Source organism: Ylistrum balloti, unplaced genomic scaffold (assembly GCF_031769215.1).
Source record: "Ylistrum balloti isolate Yb309-2 unplaced genomic scaffold, AGI_CSIRO_Ybal_v1 Utg370460, whole genome shotgun sequence".
NCBI classification, from domain to species: Eukaryota; Metazoa; Mollusca; class Bivalvia; order Pectinida; family Pectinidae; genus Ylistrum; species Ylistrum balloti.
This window is the reverse complement of record NW_026782304.1, coordinates 144459-168063: the sequence shown is the minus strand read 5'-3', so window position 1 is coordinate 168063 and position 23605 is coordinate 144459. Positions and strand designations below refer to the sequence as shown.

The following is a 23605-nucleotide window of genomic DNA, read 5'->3' as shown; positions in this document are numbered from 1 at the left end:
ATCTGCAAGGAAAGAAACCTCTTTGTACAATGTAGGACACAAATAGTTATTGTATCAAATTATTTCAGTTTGAAAAGGCAACCATGAATGAATAACTTGCATAAAATAAACCAAGCTAAATCACTGCTTATTGTGATTTTCATATCAACAAAGTGGACAGTAATTTCTTTCACTGTCCCACACTTTTCCCCTGATCTGAGATGTGAAATCAGGGAGATCTCCCTGATTGAAAGTCCAGAAACCGACACCTATGGATGTGTATTGCGTACATACACAGAATCTGTAGATTGTGTTAGAGTGATCTCCATTGACTATACAAGCTACTATAAAGTTGTTCAAATTTTTGTGGTTTTACCAAAACCTTAGGAAGAAAGAATGAAATTTTCATGGATGTCAGGAAATATATATACAATGATCTACTCTTATGTGAAATCATTCATTTTTGTGGGTGATTTAATCAGGTGATTTCATGCTTAAAATCCATTTATGAATTCATACGTCTTCGAATTCATCTAATTTGGTATAAAACGCATTTTAAAGCTATAATTATCCATAAAATCTAGTGCATGTCTACAAAATAATATTTTTTCAAAATCCATTAAGAATACATGTGATTTTACAGTTTACTATATCAGTTTTCTGTTTCAAACTAAAGATTTCATTCTACTCTCAAACAACAGGCCCAATGGGCCTACACCACTCAACTGGTAGATGTATATATACAAACCAGCCAAATAAAATACCTCTAGAGCTTTTAATTCGTGAGAAAAGGCTATTTATAGGTTTAAATAAATTTGACCTCTGTGAACTTGAATATAAGTCAAGGTCATTTCTTTGTCTGGCTTCATCCTAGGAACATACTAGCCAAATATCAAGCCCCTTTGGGCCAGGTGAGCTAAAAATGACCTTTTGGTTATAATCAGGAAAAATCTTTTAAAGGTTTTAACAAATTTGACTAGTGTGACCTTGAATATGGCGAAGGCCATTTCTTTTCACAAATTTTGTTGAGCTGTGTGCAAGTCGTTTCAATGGAGAAGTTGACATCAGTCAGATGGATGGATAGAGGAAGGATGGTCTCCTTATAACCACAGCATAAGCTCACTTGACCCTTCAAACCAGTTGAGCTAAAAAAAGCACACTTTGAAAATACTAAGAGGCTCATTTGCCTTAACGGTCATCTGACTATAAAGACCTTTATATGAAAGAGGCCAAATAGGCCTAAAATGCTCAACTTCTCTACAATCTACAAAGAAGATATTATCGGTTCATAAAAACATTTTCTGCAAACTTTAAATCCTATTCCTTATACATTCTACTACATAAATACCATGATCTTTTGCTTGTTGAAAAAGAAATCTTAAGATTTCAACTCATTTGACCTAAGAGACCTTCAAAGTAGGTCAAGGTCAATAATTCAAATAAATGTGGTAGCCCTTCATCCAACAATGTTAAAAAACCAATATCAATAGCCTGGAACTTTTCATTAATGAGAAGGACTCTTTTGAACATTTGAACACATCTGACCCCTGTGATCTTTAAAAAAGGGACATGAACAAAACTGGTAATCTTTAAAGACAATACTATACAGTATTTGACCCCTGTGACCTTGAAAGTAGGTCAAGGTCAATCATAAGCCCTTCCTCCCAGCATGCTACAGGCACAATATCAGCATCCTGAGCCTATTGGTTATTGAGAAGAATTTGTTTAAAAGATTTTAACACATTTGACCCCAGTGACCTTGGAAATTGGTCTAGGTCAATCATATTAACATCTTGGTAGCCCTTTATCCCATCATGCTACTGGTCCAATATCAGTACCCTCAGTCTTTTGGTTCTTGAGAGGAAGTCGTTTAAATGGAGTGTTTACACGTGGCAGACAACAGACAAAACACTATGCCTAGAGGTCATCTGGACCCTTCAGGTCACATGACTTAACAACATTACTTCCGAGTAAGTCCAAAAGATCTACACAGAGTTTGAAATGTGAAGACAGTGGAACAACAAATGACAATGACTGTAACATGGGAATTTAATTCATTAAATGTACTTTTTTTCCCCCCGATCGATCATTTCAGAATTTCAGACAGGACAGCGAAAAATGACTAAACAACACTCGGTCATATTTCAAAATTCTGTCATTTTTATGACAAATGTCTAACATATGTCTGGCCTTGAGCAATAGAAGAATGGGCTTTTAACAACATAATTCTCATGGACATGTAGCAGTCAGTATTTATATTCTTTCTTAACACAGTCTTCATAGTTTGTTCTTGGACCAGTTGCTGAGAACTAAAACATTTTTTTTTTATGTTCAAAAATGCATTGTCATGTATTCACTGTATATCAAGAATATCTCTTCCCCACAATGAATTACTGAAAAATAACCTCTTCCCCAGCAGTGACCTTGTCATTGAACAAACAACACTGAAAATAAACTTTTCTCCAGCAGAGACCTTGACATTGAACAAACAACACTGAAAATAAACTTTTCTCCAGCAGAGACCTTGACATTGAACAAACAACACTGAAAATAAACTTTTCTCCAGCAGTGACCTTGTCATTGAACAAACAACACTGAAAATAAACTTTTCTCCAGCAGTGACCTTGTCATTGAACAAACAACACTAAAAATAAACTTTTCTCCAGCAGAGACCTTGACATTGAAGCAATGACAATAAAAACAAACTATTCCCTTGCCAAGACGTTGACATTGAACCAATGACATCATAAATAACCTCTTACCAAACAGAGACCTTGACATTGAACCAATGACATCATAAATAACCTCTTACCAAACAGGGACCCTGACATTGAATCAATGACATCATAAATAACCTCTTACTGAACAGAGACCTTGACATTGAACCAATGACATCATAAATAACCTCTTACCGAACAGAGACCTTGACATTGAATCAATGACATCATAAATAACCTCTTACCGAACAGAGACCTTGACATTGAACCAATGACATCATAAATAACCTCTTACCGAACAGAGATATTGACATTGAAGTAATGACATCATAAATAACCAGGAATGCTAGGTGCAATAACTTCATGGTAAAGATTTGAAGAATATTTTTTATCTCTTTACAATCACACCTCAGCTTTTCCCTAAACTTATTGAGATGTGTATTTTCATAATCCTAACCTTGACCTACATCCCTAGTTGTGAGACTCCTATGAATGTAACCAGAACCACAACACATATAATATAGACAGACTAGTTGTCAGGGCAATAAATCTGTGAATGAAGGTTTGCAGGCCCTGAATTTGGTATACTGCAATTTCTTTTTTGTATGACCAATGTATACAACAAGTTTCATGATCTTTAGCTTAAATGCAAGCAAAGCTATGCTCATGACACAAAATTTTAAGAACTAAAGAGCAATAACTCTGTACTGAGGGGTCATAGGCCCTGTCTTTGCTACACTGAACCTTGCTTTTGTCAGACTGACGTATACATCATGTTTCAATATCCTAGCTTAAATACAGGCAAAGCAATGCTCCAGACACAAAATTTCAACAAAGGGCTATAACTTAATAATTAAGGGGTTGAAGACCCTAATATTGGTACACTACACATCTTCGTATGATCAAAATGTACATCAAGTTTCATTATTCCATCCTAAATGTAAGCAAAGAGCAATAACTCTGTAATTGAGGTCAAGAGGCCTGAATTTAGTACAATGCACATTGTCTTAGTATGATCAAGGTATCATTATCCAAGTTTAAATGCAAGTAATTCAAAATGGTGCTCTAGACAAAATTTTCACTAAAGGCAATAACTCTGTAATTAAGGGATTGCAGGCCCTAAATTTGGTACACTGTATATTGCCTTAGTATTATCAAGTTTTGTTATCCTAGTTTAAATGCAAGCAAATTTATGCTCTGGACAAAAAATAATAACAAATTATAACAATTATAACAACTTTGTAACTGAGGGGTCAAGGATGATGAAGGTGGCGACAATATGCCTGAACATTTTCCAGGAGCATGAAAATTGAAGTGATATGTAAATGGAAGAGATGTGTAGACAGATGAAGCCATAACCGAATGATATGTGGATTAAAGGTCACGACAATTTACTGAAAATTGGCATACAAACGTGCAAACAGACCAACCAGTACTCTAGCCAAATCAGGTCAAGAATGGTGACCGACAAATAGGAAAAGTGAAAGGTTTCCTCATCCTCAGCAGAGCCTTTAATTGCAACAAGGAAAATCAGAGCCAGAGAAACCCGTCAAACTTCACATGCTCTGATCAATATTGGCAAAGGAACCCACTCAACAGCTACTGAAGTCTGTTGGACCACATAAGTCTACCTCGACAGACGTCAGCTGTACACTAGCCTTTTCCGACATGTAACCAAAACATAGATTTTAATTTTTTTGAATTTTTTGTTTCTTAGATGTTTACACAGAAGAAATGCTAGGGGGATCTTATGGCTTCTATCTGATCTTACATAAAGCTTAAAATCATAAACATGGATTTAAAATTTTAATGTTTTTATTGGTTTTTTTTTTCAAATTTCCTTGACATTGGTTTCAAGGAAAAATAGCATTTATGAAATCCATTTCAGTATTAAACATTTCTTTTGACTGTGAACTGCTTTTCATTTTATGGATATTATAATTCGTGGATGAATAGCACCCACAAAATCAAAGGAAATAACCCCCCACCCCTAAAAAATTATTGAGTTTAAAGTATAAATCACAAACACGTTGTCAGTCTTCTGAGATTCAAGACTGCTTTCATCATGTTGTCGTCGCTGATTTTACCAATAATATACATTGTATCCAAACGAGACATACGATATTTCATTGGTTTTTCTTATAGAAAAGCATTAAATAAAAGAAATGAACTATGGCATCAATTATAAAACCTTCCACACACACTAATATCACACAATCTCATTTCAATCAGTCCTTTAAATCCTATAATTCTACTGGACTCCAACTACCAACCTTAGGTCCTGATTGAGCCTTTTGATTCAAGAAACTAAATATCAATTTGCCGAACGACTTCCAAAGCTATCCTATTCTACACATCCTGCTAGATGAGATCACCACTATTTCACAAAGACACTTTTCATAAATACCATAAGTACCAAGTATTTTTGTACCCACACAAGCTTTGCCAATGGTGTGGAAACTGTAGTATCCTATTTTAACAGTGACATATTTTCAGCATTGAACAAGAGGAATTACAATTATATAATGTAACTCTTTTTCAATAATAATTCCCAAGTCAAATGTGTGCTATGCAATCTTACAGCGGAAATTATACACTGGTGAAAAGACCCATTAACTAGTATTTTTAATATTTTTATTACAGCTCGAATTCTCTCCTATATTTTACATGATTATCACTACCATAAGTTGAAATTGTTGTTTTACGACATTTTCAATGGCTACATATTTTTATAGTATCAGCAACAACAAAGCTATAAAGTAGCAATTTTCTCCAATAGCAAAAGAATAATAAACAATGCCAGTTCTCAGCAACAGCACAGAAGGAATGATAAACAACTAATTCATATTCATCACACATCAAAATGCTGATTATTTCTTGTACAACCATTGAAATTGAGAAACAATACATTGTTTACATAATGACTGAGATCTGCAGAAATGATCTGAATTTATTTCCAGATCCTCCATGTCGCCTTGACAGAATGACGTCTTGAACAACATTGAGATGTAAACAGCTCAAATGCTATAGTAACAGAAGAAACATGCCACAGACCAGAGACCAGGGTATAAGCTCATATGACACTGTTCAGTAGAACTGGGGCTGTTCTATACCTCAGACTGTACCAGTTCAGTAGAAGTAGGGCTGTTCTATAACTCAGACTGTACCAGTTCAGTAGAAGTAGGGCTGTTCTATACCTCAGACTGTACCAGTTCAGTAGAACTAGGGCTGTTCTATAACTCAGACTGTACCAGTTCAGTAGAAGTAGGGCTGTTCTATAACTCAGACTGTACCAGTTCAGTAGAAGTAGGGCTGTTCTATAACTCAGACTGTACAAGTTCAGTAGAAGTAGGGCTGTTCTATACCTCAGACTGTACCAGTTCAGTAGAACTGGGGCTGTTCTATACCTCAGACTGTACCAGTTCAGTAGGAGTAGGGCTGTTCTATAACTCAGACTGTACCAGTTCAGTAGAAGTAGGGCTGTTCTATAACTCAGACTGTACCAGTTCAGTAGAACTAGGGCTGTTCTATAACTCAGACTGTACCAGTTCAGTAGAAGTAGGGCTGTTCTATAACTCAGACTGTACCAGTTCAGTAGAAGTAAGACTGTACCAGTTCAGTAGAACTATGTTCTATAACTCAGACTGTACCAGTTCAGTAGAAGTATGGCTGTTCTATAACTCAGACTGTACAAGTTCAGTAGAAGTAGGGCTGTTCTATAACTCAGACTGTACCAGTTCAGTAGAAGTAGGGCTGTTCTATAACTCAGACTGTACCAGTTCAGTAGAAGTAGGGCTGTTCTATAACTCAGACTGTACCAGTTCAGTAGAAGTAGGGCTGTTCTATAACTCAGACTGTACCAGTTCAGTAGGAGTAGGGCTGTTCTATAACTCAGACTGTACCAGTTCAGTAGAAGTAGGCTGTTCTATAACTCAGACTGTACCAGTTCAGTAGAAGTAAGGCTGTTCTATAACTCAGACTGTACCAGTTCAGTAGAACTAGGGCTGTTCTATAACTCAGACTGTACCAGTTCAGTAGAAGTAGGCTGTTCTATAACTCAGACTATACCAGTTCAGTAGAACTAGGGCTGTTCTATAACTCAGACTGTACCAGTTCAGTAGAAGTAGGGCTGTTCTATAACTCAGACTGTACCAGTTCAGTAGAAGTAGGGCTGTTCTATAACTCAGACTGTACCAGTTCAGTAGAAGTAAGCTGTTCTATAACTCAGACTGTACAAGTTCAGTAGAACTAGGGCTGTTCTATAACTCAGACTGTACCAGTTCAGTAGAAGTAAGGCTGTTCTATAACTCAGACTGTACCAGTTCAGTAGAACTAGGGCTGTTCTATAACTCAGACTGTACCAGTTCAGTAGAAGTAGGGCTGTTCTATAACTCAGACTGTACCAGTTCAGTAGAAGTAGGGCTGTTCTATAACTCAGACTGTACCAGTTCAGTAGAAGTAGGGCTGTTCTATAACTCAGACTGTACCAGTTCAGTAGAAGTGTTCTATAACTCAGACTGGTTCTGTTCTATAACTCAGACTGTACCAGTTCAGTAGAAGTAAGGCTGTTCTATAACTCAGACTGTACCAGTTCAGTAGAAGTAGGGCTGTTCTATAACTCAGACTGTACCAGTTCAGTAGAAGTAGGGCTGTTCTATAACTCAGACTGTACCAGTTCAGTAGAACTAGGGCTGTTCTATAACTCAGACTGTACAAGTTCAGTAGAAGTAGGGCTGTTCTATAACTCAGACTGTACCAGTTCAGTAGAAGTAGGGCTGTTCTATAACTCAGACTGTACCAGTTCAGTAGAAGTAGGGCTGTTCTATAACTCAGACTGTACCAGTTCAGTAGAAGTAGGGCTGTTCTATAACTCAGACTGTACCAGTTCAGTAGAAGTATGGCTGTTCTATAACTCAGACTGTACAAGTTCAGTAGAAGTAGGGCTGTTCTATACCTCAGACTGTACCAGTTCAGTAGAAGTAGGCTGTTCTATAACTCAGACTGTACCAGTTCAGTAGAAGTAAGCTGTTCTATAACTCAGACTGTACCAGTTCAGTAGAAGTAGGGCTGTTCTATAACAGTTCAGTTCAGTAGAAGTAGGCTGTTCTATAACTCAGACTGTACCAGTTCAATAGAAGTAGGCTGTTCTATAACTCAGACTGTACCAGTTCAGTAGAAGTAGGGCTGTTCTATAACTCAGACTGTACCAGTTCAGTAGAAGTAGGGCTGTTCTATAACTCAGACTGTACCAGTTCAGTAGGAGTAGGGCTGTTCTATAACTCAGACTGTACCAGTTCAGTAGAACTAGGGCTGTTCTATAACTCAGACTGTACCAGTTCAGTAGAAGTAGGGCTGTTCTATAACTCAGACTGTACCAGTTCAATAGAAGTAGGCTGTTCTATAACTCAGACTGTACCAGTTCAGTAGAAGTAGGGCTGTTCTATAACTCAGACTGTACCAGTTCAGTAGAAGTAGGCTGTTCTATAACTCAGACTGTACCAGTTCAGTAGAACTAGGGCTGTTCTATACCTCAGACTGTACCAGTTCAGTAGAAGTAGGGCTATTCTATAACTCAGACTGTACCAGTTCAGTAGAAGTAAGGCTGTTCTATAACTCAGACTGTACCAGTTCAGTAGAACTAGGGCTGTTCTATAACTCAGACTGTACCAGTTCAGTAGAAGTAGGGCTGTTCTATAACTCAGACTGTACCAGTTCAGTAGAAGTAGGCTGTTCTATAACTCAGACTGTACCAGTTCAGTAGAAGTAGGCTGTTCTATAACTCAGACTGTACCAGTTCAGTAGAACTAGGGCTGTTCTATAACTCAGACTGTACCAGTTCAGTAGAAGTAGGCTGTTCTATAACTCAGACTGTACCAGTTCAGTAGAAGTAGGCTGTTCTATAACTCAGACTGTACCAGTTCAGTAGAAGTAGGCTGTTCTATAACTCAGACTGTACCAGTTCAGTAGAAGTAGGGCTGTTCTATAACTCACACTGTACCAGTTCAGTAGAACTAGGGCTGTTCTATAACTCAGACTGTACCAGTTCAGTAGAAGTAGGCTGTTCTATAACTCAGACTGTACCAGTTCAGTAGAACTAGGGCTGTTCTATAACTCAGACTGTACCAGTTCAGTAGGAGTACTATCAGTGTAATCCTTGTATAGTTGATTTTTATTGGTCAACTGGTTTTTACAAGGTTTGTAAAATGTGTTTACAAGGATGCTCTCCAACCTATAGAGAACAAGTTTAATCAATCGGAAATGACAGGGCGCTATTTTATCAACAACATATCCGACAAAATATTTCTCGGTAATAACAAGTCAGAACACATGTTTACAGGAAATAAAACTGAAGTACTTCTGGCAAAGTCTAATTGTTACATATATAATGCCATCAGGCCTTTCAATATGTATTCTGATCTTATAACATGTCATGTTGCCATGTCATAAATATAACAAGACACAGATGTAATAACACTATTATGATATCATAAACAAAAGACCCATGGATCTTAACTGTCATCTGACTACATAGACCTACATACAAAAGAGGCCAAATTGCTCACCTGCTGTACAGCTTATAAAAAAGATTGTGTCAGTTCATCAAGTCAATTTCTGCAAACTTGAAATCCTATTCCATTATGTCATTACAAAAATACCATATCCCAGAAATAATGCTAGTTGAAAGAAAAAAATCTGGTAGGCCTTCATTCAATTTTGTTCCAGAGAAGAAGCTTTTCATTACATCTGACCATGCATGACAGCAGATGATGATGATGATGACGACGACGACGATTGATGATGATGATGATGATGATGATGATGATGATGATGATGTTTTGATCAGACAGAAAAATAAAAACAAATCATTTCTTTCTTTTCCTTCAAAAATCAAACTCTAAATACTTTTCTCATTTGTGTGAATGAAACATGAAAATAAGTTCAGACTATCTATTCTAGATGAGTTATGTTGGATTTTGGACCAAAGCGTAAAAATGAGAGTTGGTCAGGACAATCTCAGGATCACTTCATGCATGTTTGATATCATTGCCACTCCCTGATACTGTTTCAGGCCAAATTTGGTTGAAATCTACCAAGGCACTAAAAAGGAGTCATTTGCAGCAAAATATTACTTCCTCCTTTGGAGCCCTGCCCATTTGTCCCTAAAGAGTCAAATCAACTTTCTGGATTTAAGAACTGTTTGCCAGTCACTACTGATGTTACAGACAAAATTTAATGAAATACATTCAAGAATTAAGGAAGAGTAGCATTTTGAAGCAAAATATTGTCTAATTTCCTATTTTGGGGCCCTTCCCACCCAAGTCCTTCGGTGTTGAATCAAATTTTGGAATTTTAGAATTATTTGCCAGCCCCTACTGTTACACACAAAATTTGAATGAAATCCAGTCATGCATTAAGGAAGAGAAACCTTTTGAAGCAAAGTATTGCTTAACTACCCTTTTGGGGCCATCCCAATGTCCCTAGGGGTTGCATCAAATTTCGGAATTTAAGAAATGATTCTCCTCCCCAGTGATGTTTCAGACAAGATTTGACTGAAATCCGCCAAGGCCTTAAGCAGGAGTAGTGTTTTAAAGGAAAAGTTTACAGACAGTAAACAGGCCACTGCAACAGACGATGCACCATTGCAATAGGTCATCTTGACCCCTTCTGTCAGATGTCCTAAAAGCATATTACCAGCATCAAAATAAATGTTTTATTGGGAAATTACTGAGTTTTTCTTCTTTTTCAGAAATACATAATACATCATAAATAAAATGGTCATAACATGAGCCAGTATGTGAACAGTCCTTTGGAGAAGGTAACTTCAAAATCGGCCTTGGTATTTAAAATGAGTAATGTTTAAAAGAAGAAGTTTACAGACGACAGGCAGACGACTGATGCTGTGCTGAGTATAAAAGCTTTTCTTAAATTGTTTTTACATAATACCAGCCAGTATAAACCTTGACATCAAAGGTGGCCATAAAATTGATTTGACACATTGGATATGGCTTGGCACTGCTGTTTTTCTTATCATCGTCATATGACAGAGCCAGGACAATCAAATACAAAGTCAACCTTTTAGAATGGCTGCTAGACCTGGCCAGACAATCATACAGACACAGAACAATATAATCAGCTGATCCAGTGAGATATGTGTAATAATGGCTGTAGCACACACTGGATCTACAAAAGATATGATTAAGCAAATAGATTGTCATCTTTTCAATACACACTGTCCTAATTAATATCCACATCAACAGATTTTCTTCAGTCGAAGTTTTCTTACCATAAAATTAAATAAATCCATTAATTAAGGGATTATGATCAATCAGAGAGACAGTGTCAAAATAGATACACAGAGTCAGAAGGGAGTCAATAGATACTGCGAGTCAGTAGGGAGTCAATAGATACTGAGAGTCAGTAGGGAGTCAATAGATACTGAGAGTCAGTAGGGAGTCAATAGATACTGAGAGTCAGTAGTGTGTCCATAGACAAAGAGTCAATAAGGAACCAATAGACACAGGGAGTCAGAAGAGAGTCAGTAGACAAGAGGAACCAGCAGGGAATCAATAGATACACGGAGTCACAAGAGAGTCAATAAACAAGAGAAAGGGGAGTCAATAAATAGACACACGGAGTCAGTAATAAATCAATGGACAAAGGGAGTCAATAAGAAATCAATAGACACAAAGAGTCAGTAAGGAGTCAATAGACATAGGGAATCAATAGGAGTCAATCAACAAAGCAAGTCAGTAGGGAGTAGATTGACACCGGGAGTCAGTAGGGCATCAGTAGGTAGTCAATAGATACTGCGAGTCAGTAGGGAGTCAATAGGTAATCAATAGATACTGTGAGTCAGTAGGGAGTAAATTGACACTGGGAGTCAGTAGGGAGTCAACAGAAACTTTGAGATAGTATAGAATCAATAGACATGGGAGTCAGTATGGAGTCAATAGTTTAAGGAGGTGAGTAAGGAGTCAACAGAAACTCGGAGACAGTATAGAATCAATAGACATGGGAGTCAGTATGGAGTCAATAGTTTAAGGAGGTCAGTAGGGAGTCAACAGACATTGGGAGTCAGTAGACAGAGGGAGTCAGTAGACAGAGGGAGTAAAAAAAAAAGAAGTCAGTAGAAACAGGGAGACATTAGATATCAGTCAGTAGACCAAGGGAGACAGTAGATGTAGGGAGTCAGTAGAAACAGGGAAATAGTAGACACAGGGAGTCAGTAGACACAGGGAGAAATATAAAACAATATTAAATACTGACCATTAATTCACATTGTGATACAGTAATGTCTCCCTATCTTACCTGCAGTAACAATGAGCCATCCTGTATTGTGATACGTATACAGAACTTTTGGCCAGCATCCCACCGTGATATGATGTGAACATCTTCAATACTGGAATATGGGATAGCTGTCTCCATCATACCGACAGGCTGTCAAAATAAAGTAAACATGTACTATAATTTTAGAATATAAAGCATTAATTCATTGACAAATTGGCACAGAGAAACAAATAATCAAACATTTTTACTTCAATTAAGGAAATCATGCCGCAAGATTTAATGATTAAAAGTAATCAAATTATCCACTACAATATAGAGGCAAAATATTATCATACCACTGTTGTTTTCATGGTAAAGAAATTAATTCAATTAATTTTGAGAAAGAAAATAAAAATTAATCAATTTTGCAAACTGCACGTACAGGATATCTATCAATATTAATTTCATCATCAGTACGGATGATAAAACAATGGGATATTATCTATAGGTTGTAAACGTATTCCAGGTTAGTCACCGGATGAATTATCCCACTATCCATCATATAGCCCCTGGGATTTTTGTTAACTGACTTTAATTGTCTGTTTTTATTTTCAATTTTTGTTCTAGTTTTTTTCCCCCATGAAATTGTTCATGTCGAAAATCTTAATTACTGTATTTGTTTTTTTTATTTTTTTTATTTTTTGCCATCCTCTGGTCATACATAGAGTAATAAAGTCATATTTGCATAAAACAAGAACCATGTAAATAATTTTTAAGTTCAGTAGATTTGGTAAAACATAACAAATACTGAATGCCTCTTCAGGCAATATAAAGATAACAGAATGGTCATTCACCCCACCTAATTTATGGGGTGACTGACCCTATCATAAACTCCCATACTGCCCTCAGTGTCACGCAATATTTTTCAATTATCCTGCAGTAAACCAGGGGAGTTAATTTTTACTGCAAGTCAGGAGGTGGGCTTATTTGCGGACAGTGACATATCATTTGTCTATAATTTTACCCAAGGATTTTTCTGGGTAAATTGGGAAAATGCCTGTGGGTGAAATTGGGAAAAAATTCACATATTCGCAAAATATTTCTATCATATTGACTTAATTTTTCATTATAATTGCTTTTATTGAACTATAAAGGCAGGATCCTGATTTTTTTGTCATTAAAAATATTAATCAGAGTGTAAAGGGTCTGAAGGGCCAAACATTTCCCTTCACAGATCTTTCAGCAAACTGAAGTCTCTTTTTTAAGTTGTAATGACATTCATCAATTCGGTTAGTGAAGATACTCTCGTAAAACATCTGTTGATAGCCCTGTTGTCTAATATGTCAGTTTGAACTGAAACACTTGGTTTCAGTTTGCAAGACATTTAAAGAAAATATCAAGTAATCTGCTGTTTTATATATATAAATATATACATCATCACCAGACTTGGGAATATATTCTGAAATCAGAAAGTTTGAAGGCTAAATCTCATTGGGAATGGGGCTGTATATCAGTCCCTCAGATACCCCAGAAAAGGCCCTGTTACTTCACAATAATACATATGGGATGGTTTATTACCAGGTAATGATTCATTGACAGATAAATGTAGCATATATATGACAACCATTTAAGTGTTTACATATTTACTGTAATTATACAATCTAATAATAAGACTCATATTGACAAGGGAGGTAACTCTGAACTAGAACAACTTCCTTTGTTCATTTATTTTCTCTGCACATGTCAGAATGTTTCATGACAAAAAATCAAGCTCTGGCAAATATTGAAAGTGTTTTTGTTATATTTACAACTTAATATCATTGTTAATATTAATGTTCTCACTACTGACTTTCCTTGTTATCAGAGAAGAATGTGAATGAAAACACTGTCAGTATGCAACATACTAAATATAAAAAAGCAAGAATATTATAAAACAACAGTGCTTTAAATGAATACTTTTAAAAGCAAAAGATTGATTTCAACCTTATATCATGCCTAGGATTTTGCAAAATATGACATAGAGAATTTAGCCTGAAAAAAGGAAGTCTAATGAATGGCCGAGAACTTGCATCAACAAATTTTGAGTACATGAACTCAGTGCCATTGCTCCAAAATAATGCTTTAGTGCCGTAAACTCAATTTGTCATCTCTAGGGATTAATTTGAGATTGGAATGTTTTAATACACACGGAACAGGCGATGATGACTACCAGTGATCACCATAGTGTGCATAGAGATCGTTCATGCACCGAGTGTACCAGACATTACTTAAACTTTACGATTAAAATTACCTTAAATTCTCCATATTTTTCCATATGTCAATAATCAGAACTATCATTGTAAAATTCTCATGTTTTCTTAGGACTGGCTTTATTTCTCAGTCATTACAAGTGAATACCTATTTTAAAAAATTTAATTTAAATTGCTAAAAGATGTAGCAAATCATTAAAAGTCAATAAAGTATAACTGCACGGTCAATTTCAAGGGGCATTAACAAGATCAGGAAAATTGTATCCATGAAAATAATAACACATGTTTAAATATGATCTAAGATACGAAAAAAATTTGTAAAAATTTCAAATTTCTTATCATGAAGAGAAAAAACAGGAGAGAAGAGAAAGGAAGGGAAAAGATCCAATGTTTAAAGAACAAATAAAGATCAAACAATGGTGGACTCCAAGATCCCTCATGGATCTCTTGTTATAAAATCACTTAGTACTAAAATCCATGTCAATTTTTAACATGGACTTATAAATTCATGGATTATCAATAACCACAAAATCAACAAAAATAAAACCTCCATGAAAAATGGAAATCTTACTAAGAAGCTGTTTTCCATGATGCTGATGGTAGTTTTGGTGAACAGCAGGTAACTGTAACAAGTGTTACCTATTTTCGACAATTCTCGTCAGATGACCTAATAAAAGCAACCAATCAAATACATCCTATGAAAAGTGAAATTGCTCTAGTCTTACTTCGATAATACAAACAACAATGGCGGCAGCTACTTTAAGTTAAATTAAGTACTTCATAAAAGAAGTCTAGCTTCTGAAATATTTTTGAACTGGACACTTGACATACAATTTGATATTTGTACACTTATATATGTAACTGGAAGATGTCACCTGAGTGTGATTTAAATACATGCAAACAGCATTTCATTTGATACAAGTCTTATTTGACCTGAATTTGAAAAGACAGATATAACTTGATGTGAAATTTGCTGGTCTTGTTCCACTTTCACAGTGAGCAAAAGTTCAGTCTGTTGTTTTTTTTCATGCCATGTTTTCCTTGTAGATAATCTATTTCTGATCATTTTGGTATCAGTAATTGAACAGTATTTGGCCAAATACTGACAACATTTCTGTGGGTGAATTTCTCTCCAGTATTTTGTTTGTCCCCTTTAACAGTTATAGTATACCATACAAGTGCTCGTAACCCAAAAACATTGTTACAGGCCCCTGTGCTTGGGATACACAGTAAAAGTCACTTGATGAATATTCCTGTAGCAGTGAAGTGGTTATGGGTTCCTGTACTGGTGTTTTCATAAGGACATAAAAACTGTGACTTTCACCAGAACACAACTCTATCATGATAAAAGCTTCCCTGATGTGTATCCAGACATACAATGAACTAAGATTGCCAAACTGCTATGATCTTTCAATACAATAAATCTGTGTATTGTTGATTGTTTTCATACAGTTTTTATCTGTGTATTATTTTCAATATGGTTCATCTGTATAGTTTTTAAACTGTTTATCTGTGTATAGTGTAACACTGTTTATCTGTGTATAGTTTTTAACACTGTTTATCTGTGTATAATTTTGACACTGCTTATCTGTGTAGTTTTTAACACTGTTTATCTGTGTATTGTTTTTGATAAAGTTTATCTTTGTAAGGTTTTTAATACTGTTTATCTATGTTTAGCTTTTAATTAAGTGTATCTGTTTATTTCTTAAAACAGTTTTTTATATGGTTTCTGTAACCACATGACTGCACTTAAGGAAATATTCATTCACACAGAGGACCGTATATGTTTGGAAGTTTTCCATTTAATGTTGTAAATGCAATGACAATTAAACCATTTGAATATCATCTAGATGAACATTAGAAAAACCAGCCACAGAAGTATTGTTTTAAAGAAAAAATTCAGCTGTGAACTTTATTTTAGTATAAATCGTATAAAGAGCTGGCTATCAAAGGATTGTTAATCCTGTATATATTTTCTGTACCTTGTCAGAATAAATTTATGTATCTATGTAAGGATGAGCTTTCTTTCTGTTTCTGATATCAACTAGATGTTTCTGCCTGTAATGTCCAATGACAGCAATGATACATTACGTATAAACAAGAACATTGACAAAATCAATATCTCCATATTAGGCCAGTAGGTGTACTATGCTGACAAGATTTAATATATCTCTTATAACATGTGATTAGCTGAACAAGAATTTTAAATTTCACAGATGACATAGGTTCTTATAAAAATAATTCCACATCGAAAGGAAAAAAAAGAGATGCTTCATGCCCACAGATTTCTTTGTAAAATTAATTTTTTTTCCATTTCTGTTCTTTTCTCAGAAGGGCCATGATTGCAATAGCTAAGTCCTACTTGTGATGGTGGTTTGTGTATCTCAGGAAGCTGAAGGTCTGAGAAGTTATTATGATGGTGTCTATAGGCAAGACACTTTACCCCTTCTGCTCTGCATTGCATGTGATGGGACTCCTGTATGCTGTTCAGTAAGATAGCCACCACCTACTCTAAGGAGACCAAGTCTCAAAATGATTGTGGCTGTTTACAGGTCAATAAACCCAGTAAACAATTAAGAAAAGCAAGTTTTTCTTCAATGAATCAGTTGACTGACATGGCAGAAACGATTGACTCAGTTTTGTAGAAAATTCATTACAAAATGAGTTTTGTCATTCCGTCCAATAATTTATCACCAGAATGTGTAGGGCACAACAACTGATATTATTTAGTCAATGAATGCCATGGTCACATACCAATAACTGCAAAATGTTTGTTTAAATTACTTATTTTCCAGTTATTTTTTAATAAAAAAAGTATTGTAAGATATAAAGTGTCTGATGAAATGAATCATTACAAAATATACCAGTAAAGCAAATATAGTACAGTCTAACCTGTCATAACAGCCACCTTAGTTAGACAGCCACCTGCTTATAACGTTTTCTCGGCATGTGAACATTCCTACAAACTTGTACATGAATTCCTTTCAATTTTGTTCTTTTGTATTTATAGTTGTGTCATAAAATAAAGATTGGTCTGTCTTCAAATTACTTGCTAACAAGATAATAAATAACAAGCTTACAGTTAGTGTTGCATGCAACACATGTCCCCTGCCGTAAATTACTGTATTTAACAGCAAATAAGCCCATGTCTGCTAATAAGCCCACCAATGTTCTATTGTAAAGCCAATGGGAGCAAATGCTACTTAAATGTTTGCAATAAGCTAACCCTTTGCTATGAATCCGAGTTTAATGTTGGCCCCATGATCTAATTGCAGTATAAATACATTATTTTTTCAAGTAATGTAGAACTTGTTCTGTATCAGAAGTGTCTTGTTTTATTATTTATCAGCTTCCAGTGTATCAAGTTTCAACCAAATCAATCAAACCATTCTCAAATTATTGTCTGAAAACTAAATTGTGACAAGATTCTATTTTTAGTAACAGTGACCTTTGTTGTTGATCTTTTGACCCCAAACAAAATCCCACACTATATTGCCTTATAAACTACCATTATATCAAGTTTCATCCAAATCCATCAATCCATTCTCAAGTTATTGTCCGGAAACTAAAATTGACAACAATTTCTATTTTTAGTAACAGTGACCTTTGAAGTTGACCTTTTGACCCAAAACAAAATCCCACACTATATTGCCTTATAAACTACCTTTGTATCAAGTTTCATCCAAATCCATCAATCTGTTCTCAAGTTATCGTCTGGAAACCAACATCCAGACAGACAGATGGACGTCCGGACTGACAGACAGACAGACGGGCAGACGGAGCCAAACACTATAGCCTCCTCCAGTTTCACTGGCAAGGGACTAATAACAAATGATGTTTTATATCTTATTATTAAACTGTATTCCAATATCAATGTGCAAATTGCCGTAACTTGGGTTCGAAAATAAGGAACCTCAATTAAGAGGCCACCTCTCTATAAAGGACACTTTCATAATTTCCCAACAGTGGCCATTTAATACAGGTTAGACTGTAATTCCATTTTTTGTGTCTTTTGTTCAATCTTTTTTAAACATAAGTTTAATTTTTTAGTATTTAATTGTCATAGCTTCTACTGATTGTATAGTAGGCTAATAGAATGGTTGTGGAATGTTTATATTTATAGTGACTGATGAAACAAGAGGGCCATGGTCCTTAACGGTCATCGGACAATCGATGAATGGATGGACAAACCAAAAAATTGCAGATGATAGTCTGACAAATCTGATGAATTCCCACAATGATTTTTCAGACCACATTTGATATAAATCCATTTAAGCATTAGGGAGAATAGCAATTTGAAGCAAAAAAACATTGTCTGACTTTCCCACATGGGGCCCCACTCCAAGGTCGCTAGGCGTCAAATCATTTTCTGAATTTAAGAATTAATTGCCCACCTCTACTGATGTTTCAGACAAAAACTTTGGTACTTTTGATTTAAAAAACATTATGCTCAAACATAGTAAAATTTGAAGAAAAAAAATGACGAATGATTAAATCATCATAACACCAATACATGACATCTAAAGATTGTGTCAAATAGGAAGGGTGTGGGCTGTATACTTATAGACTTGAATATTAGCCCAGAAAAACTTGATAGTTAATTCAAAATTCACTCATAACCAATTAACTAAAAAAAGCATTTATGATCATAATCTGCCAGCAGGTATTTTTCTTCTTATCTGCTCATGGAGAGGGAGATTAAGAACCAAGGGCCATTTTACAATTGAAATTGGAATGCAGTAATTCTTGAGAACATTGAAAACTACAAACGTCATCCTGAGGATAACTAGTAGCCTCTACAAATGCAAAGACTTAAGTTACCATTGCAACTAAAATTTTTGGGAAAGAAAAGTGGCATGCAGATGTATATATGGTCCTTATAAGAAGTTTCCTTGGAATCAGCTAACCTGTTTAGGAGGAGTTCTCTGGACAATGTTTAAAGACGGAAGGATAGACAGGCGGGAGAGCAGACAAACAGACAGACATACAGACAACTGTTGTGGTGTGTGTGTGTGTGTGTGTGTATGTGTGTGTGTGTGTGTGTGTGTGTGTGAGGTTGTGTGTATGTGTGGGAGGTGGGGTAAAAGTAAACTTTAACCCTATAACAAAGCTTTTCCAAAATTCAGATGGAAAATAAATAAAAATAAACAAAAAGCAAGTAGATTGTAGCCTATTAGTACTACATATATATACCACTGGTTTTTTCCTAATCCTTAAAAACAGATGTCATTTGAGTAACGCCCTGAAATGTTCTTTAAACTTGTCCATAAATCCAGCATTAAGTTCATTGTCCTCGCATTTAAGCTCAAGATAACGCTGCAGAGCAACAAATAAAAACTAAATATAGCTACAAAGAGCACGATATCATCATTAAAATAAACACTCCCTTCATACGATTGGTCAGCTTGATAATCCAAGGCTAAAGAACAAATTCATCACTTATTAATATAAACAACGACTTCACATATTTCTGATAGCATAAGTTTGATATACCAAAACAACATGGAAGACTTCCAATTTCGACTGTTTGCAGTGTGTGTACCATTTTGGTACACCCACACTGAACCAATTATTGCCTGGCTGATTACATATGGGCAGTGAACACTTTACACATTCATCAAACTCCCTATTCCTCTGTATCCTGAGGAAAGTCACATACAAAGTGGTGACTTGTGGGAGTCCGCTGAATACATTAGATTAGGTTAGCAGTGGCTTGTAATTGGTTAAAAAAAAAGATTGATGCGATTGATGCTTTTTAGGATCAGGATATATTTCATTATCAGCACATCATATTGATGAAGTCCAAAATGGTTAGTTCTAACTAATAGAGCAGTTCTGTAGAAGTAACAAATTGTAACCAGAAATATTTTCAAGCTTCCTTATCCCTTGATAATCAAGCTGTTATGTAGGTGCATGTTTTTTCTCTATAAACACCACACCTCCAGCCTGTTACCGTCAGAATCATATGTAAACATTTCTAAACCCACCATGCTGCAATCTAACAACCCCCTTGTTGTTTACACTGTAGATAATTCAGCACCAGTTTCCTCTTTAACTATTCACTTATCACAAATACATAAAAAACATAAGATCATGTTATTTTTCAACTCCAAATCACATGGACTGTGGTATTAATTTCAGTTGTGAAAAATTTTGTGTATTTTCACAAACTCAGTAAAAGTTGTAAATGTTTGCAGACCTAAATAACACATGATTTAACAAAGCCTTAAACGTAATACTAGAAATAATGTGTGACATTCTTCTGTGAACTTCAATGTATATGATGGCCAATTACATAACAAGCCTTATAACAAAAAACTAATCTCTACCTTTTCTCACCTGTAATATACAAAACCAAACACCTGAAGTTCCACTGGTGAATGAGATGAAGTTATGTTAAGTTGGGTCTAAAACAATAAAACATATCACTTGTTAAAGATAAAAAAACTCTAATCAATGTCACAACTTGTGCTTAAAATTCTGTTTCCATACTAAGTAGGTGATTGTGGCATTCTTGTATTTAGCATTACCCCTGACTTAGGTCTAGGTGGCACATTATCAAAACATTGATAACATTCAATACTAACAAGATATAAGCCATATATATACGATAGGCTTCTTTGTTTTCAAGAAGATTTGGGACATCTAATCCCTGTGATCCTGAGAGTGGGTCAAAACAATTAATATAAGTTTTTTTCAAATTAAAAACAAAACCTGTAACTCCACAACTAATCACACTATTGCACTGCACAAATTCCAATTTAAACCATGGAATGCTGCAAACAAGGACTGCTGTAAATTTCACCGTGGTCCTACTTGACACCGATACATATAGATGTTTCCAATCAATTTTAATACAGCAGAATTGATTTTCTCCTTCATGTTGCTTGTGTGACTTGGATTTATATGGCCCCACATTGTACGTTGCTCATTTCACAACTTTACGACTATTGTAAGCTCGTGTGACTATTGTAAGCTCGAGTGACTATTGTAAGCTCGTGTGACTATTGTAAGCTCGTGTGACTATTGTAAGCTCGTGTGACTATTGTAAGCTCGTGTGACTATTGTTTTTATAACCAATCATTTCAACATGGACACACCATGAACATGTCAGTGACATTATACAAAACTATCTCATGCTGCTTTGTATACAGCTATGTTAATAACTAAATAATTTAATTTTGGACTATTAACTCCCAATGACATTTAGACACTTAGCATCATGTCCGTATTAAATTATTATCAAGAAATAACCTATGATCATGACAAATTTTTTTTATGTCAATAATTTTCTTATTTCTACGATCTAAACATGAAAAATCCTATTTTCTCACTATCAAAAACCTGTATGACCAAAAGGTCATCACCATGACATTTTTCAACGAGAGACCGAAGAAAGCTTTTAATCTTCACTGGTTAGAGTTAAGCCTCAATTAATCTGAAAGCTTGGGTGTGAGTCGGTGTTTCAACTGCATTTCAACCAGTGGTTGGAATTAAGAATCAACACTGTGAGGGGATTGGTGTACCACAACACTTGATGAGTAATGTACACCTCAGTCTTTGAAGTAAAGGTCACTATTGAGGGTAAAAAAAAACTATCACGATAGTAACATTATCATTGTGATATTATCACAATAGGTCATTTTAACCTTCAAAATATGTTTTCTAACTCAGAGAAAAAGTCATTAAGCATCTAAATATATCAGAATGCTCAATTTAGTAAATGCTTAAGCTGAAAAAATGATTTACAATTTTCATACAATTAAGTATGTTACAAAGTGACATTTGTTACACTTTATTAAATTTTCAAATTATTCATTTTATACATAAGCATGCTATTCTGTGATGTTTGTTGTCAAACTGATTCATAGCTGGATTATTATTTTCATAAAAGACATAGTTTTACAATAAATTTAGTATAATTCCTCTTTATTTCAAACTTCTTTTATTTCAAAAGGTGATTAATCTAACAATTTTATAATTATTTGATTTTGACAGTATGTTTGACACACTTCATCTTTGGCAGAGCCATGTCAAAAAATATAGTACAGGTCTCATAAAGGTAAGATAACATAGCTATGTACCACATTAAGGTACCCGTACTTTCACAAATGGGAGTTTAATTTTGATCAGTTTTGAGACACTTTGTCATTAATTTTCACATAACTATCAAAATTTGGCTATCTTCTGCCATGTTGTTTATGGAAATGGGTAACTTAAATGACGGGTCTAAGACATGGACTCAGAGTTAAAGAAGTCATTATCTTCCCTACTATAGTTTGTAGATTTAATTAGGTCATATTGGAAACAATAAAACATATAACTTGTTAAAGATGAAAAACTCTAATCAATGTAACAACTTGTGCTTAAAATTCTGTTTCCATACTAAGTAGGTGATTGTGGCGTTCTTGTATTTAGCATTACCCCTGACCTAGGTCTAAAACTTTCATAAATAAATGAAGGCTTGCAGTCGTTTGGCAATAACACTCTGAAAAATCTTGCTTTCAAGTAGCATTTTTGTAATGTTATAAAACTATTGTTAACAATCAATAGTTGAACAAACTATCATAATAGTTATCGACTAAAAAAATATCCTATCAATTCATTGCTATTGAAAGCAAAGCCATTGCGATACTTCGATAAGTTGACCTATCGTTACTCCACTACCTGGATTGCATGTGGCACAGTGTATGCCCTTTATCGAGAAGATAAATTACTTCTAAATACAGACTGAATCAAACACACTTTAAAAACTTGTAACAGATATCCTAGTCCCTGGGAATTGAAAGTGTATTTCTTTAATGTGGCACAGGTCTTTGCCATCTGGGTTGTACCATATTATTACCTATAAATCAATGTACATCTGTCAGGTTTAGTGAGAACTGTCAATCTTTTTTGAAACTTCTGAAAAATGAAAATAAGTAATCAATATGATTAATTATATACTGAAACGAATAAGAAACGCAACTTCAAATTGTAGGTTTAATAAAATAATACTTGTGAGCATTATGTCTAAATTTCATATGTAATAGTTAATATTGAATATTGATGCAACATCCTCTAAATGATTTTTAAGAAAAGGTCACTTCGCTAGAAGGTCATAATTGGTAGTACCCAACGTGAATCCAAGTTGAAATGGCAGCAGTTTTGAAACTGTGCCCTAATATCGTGCATGTCCTGCTCGAACAGCTATAACATCTCTAATTCTTCGTTGCATAGAGTTACTTTGGGCATTGACTGTCCATATTGGAATGTTATTCCATTCTTTGACGAGTGCATTTGCTAACTGGGGGAGGGTATTTGGGGGGTTACGGCGATTGCGAATTCTTGTCTAGTTCATCCCACAAATGCTCGATTGGGGACAAATCGGGGCTATATGGAGGCCAATCTATA

The 23605-nt window shown here is 35.2% G+C and overlaps 1 protein-coding gene across 1 annotated transcript in view; it reads right to left on the bottom strand.

The window, feature by feature from the left end:
* The window catches only part of LOC132555210 (C-Maf-inducing protein-like), a 72228-nt gene that overhangs the window by 34814 nt on the left and 13809 nt on the right, over positions 1–23605 (bottom strand). Inside the window, exon 2 of the mRNA XM_060219565.1 lies at positions 12006–12134. Coding sequence (XP_060075548.1) covers positions 12006–12134 — 129 coding nt within the window. The remainder of the gene's footprint in view (positions 1–12005; positions 12135–23605) is intronic.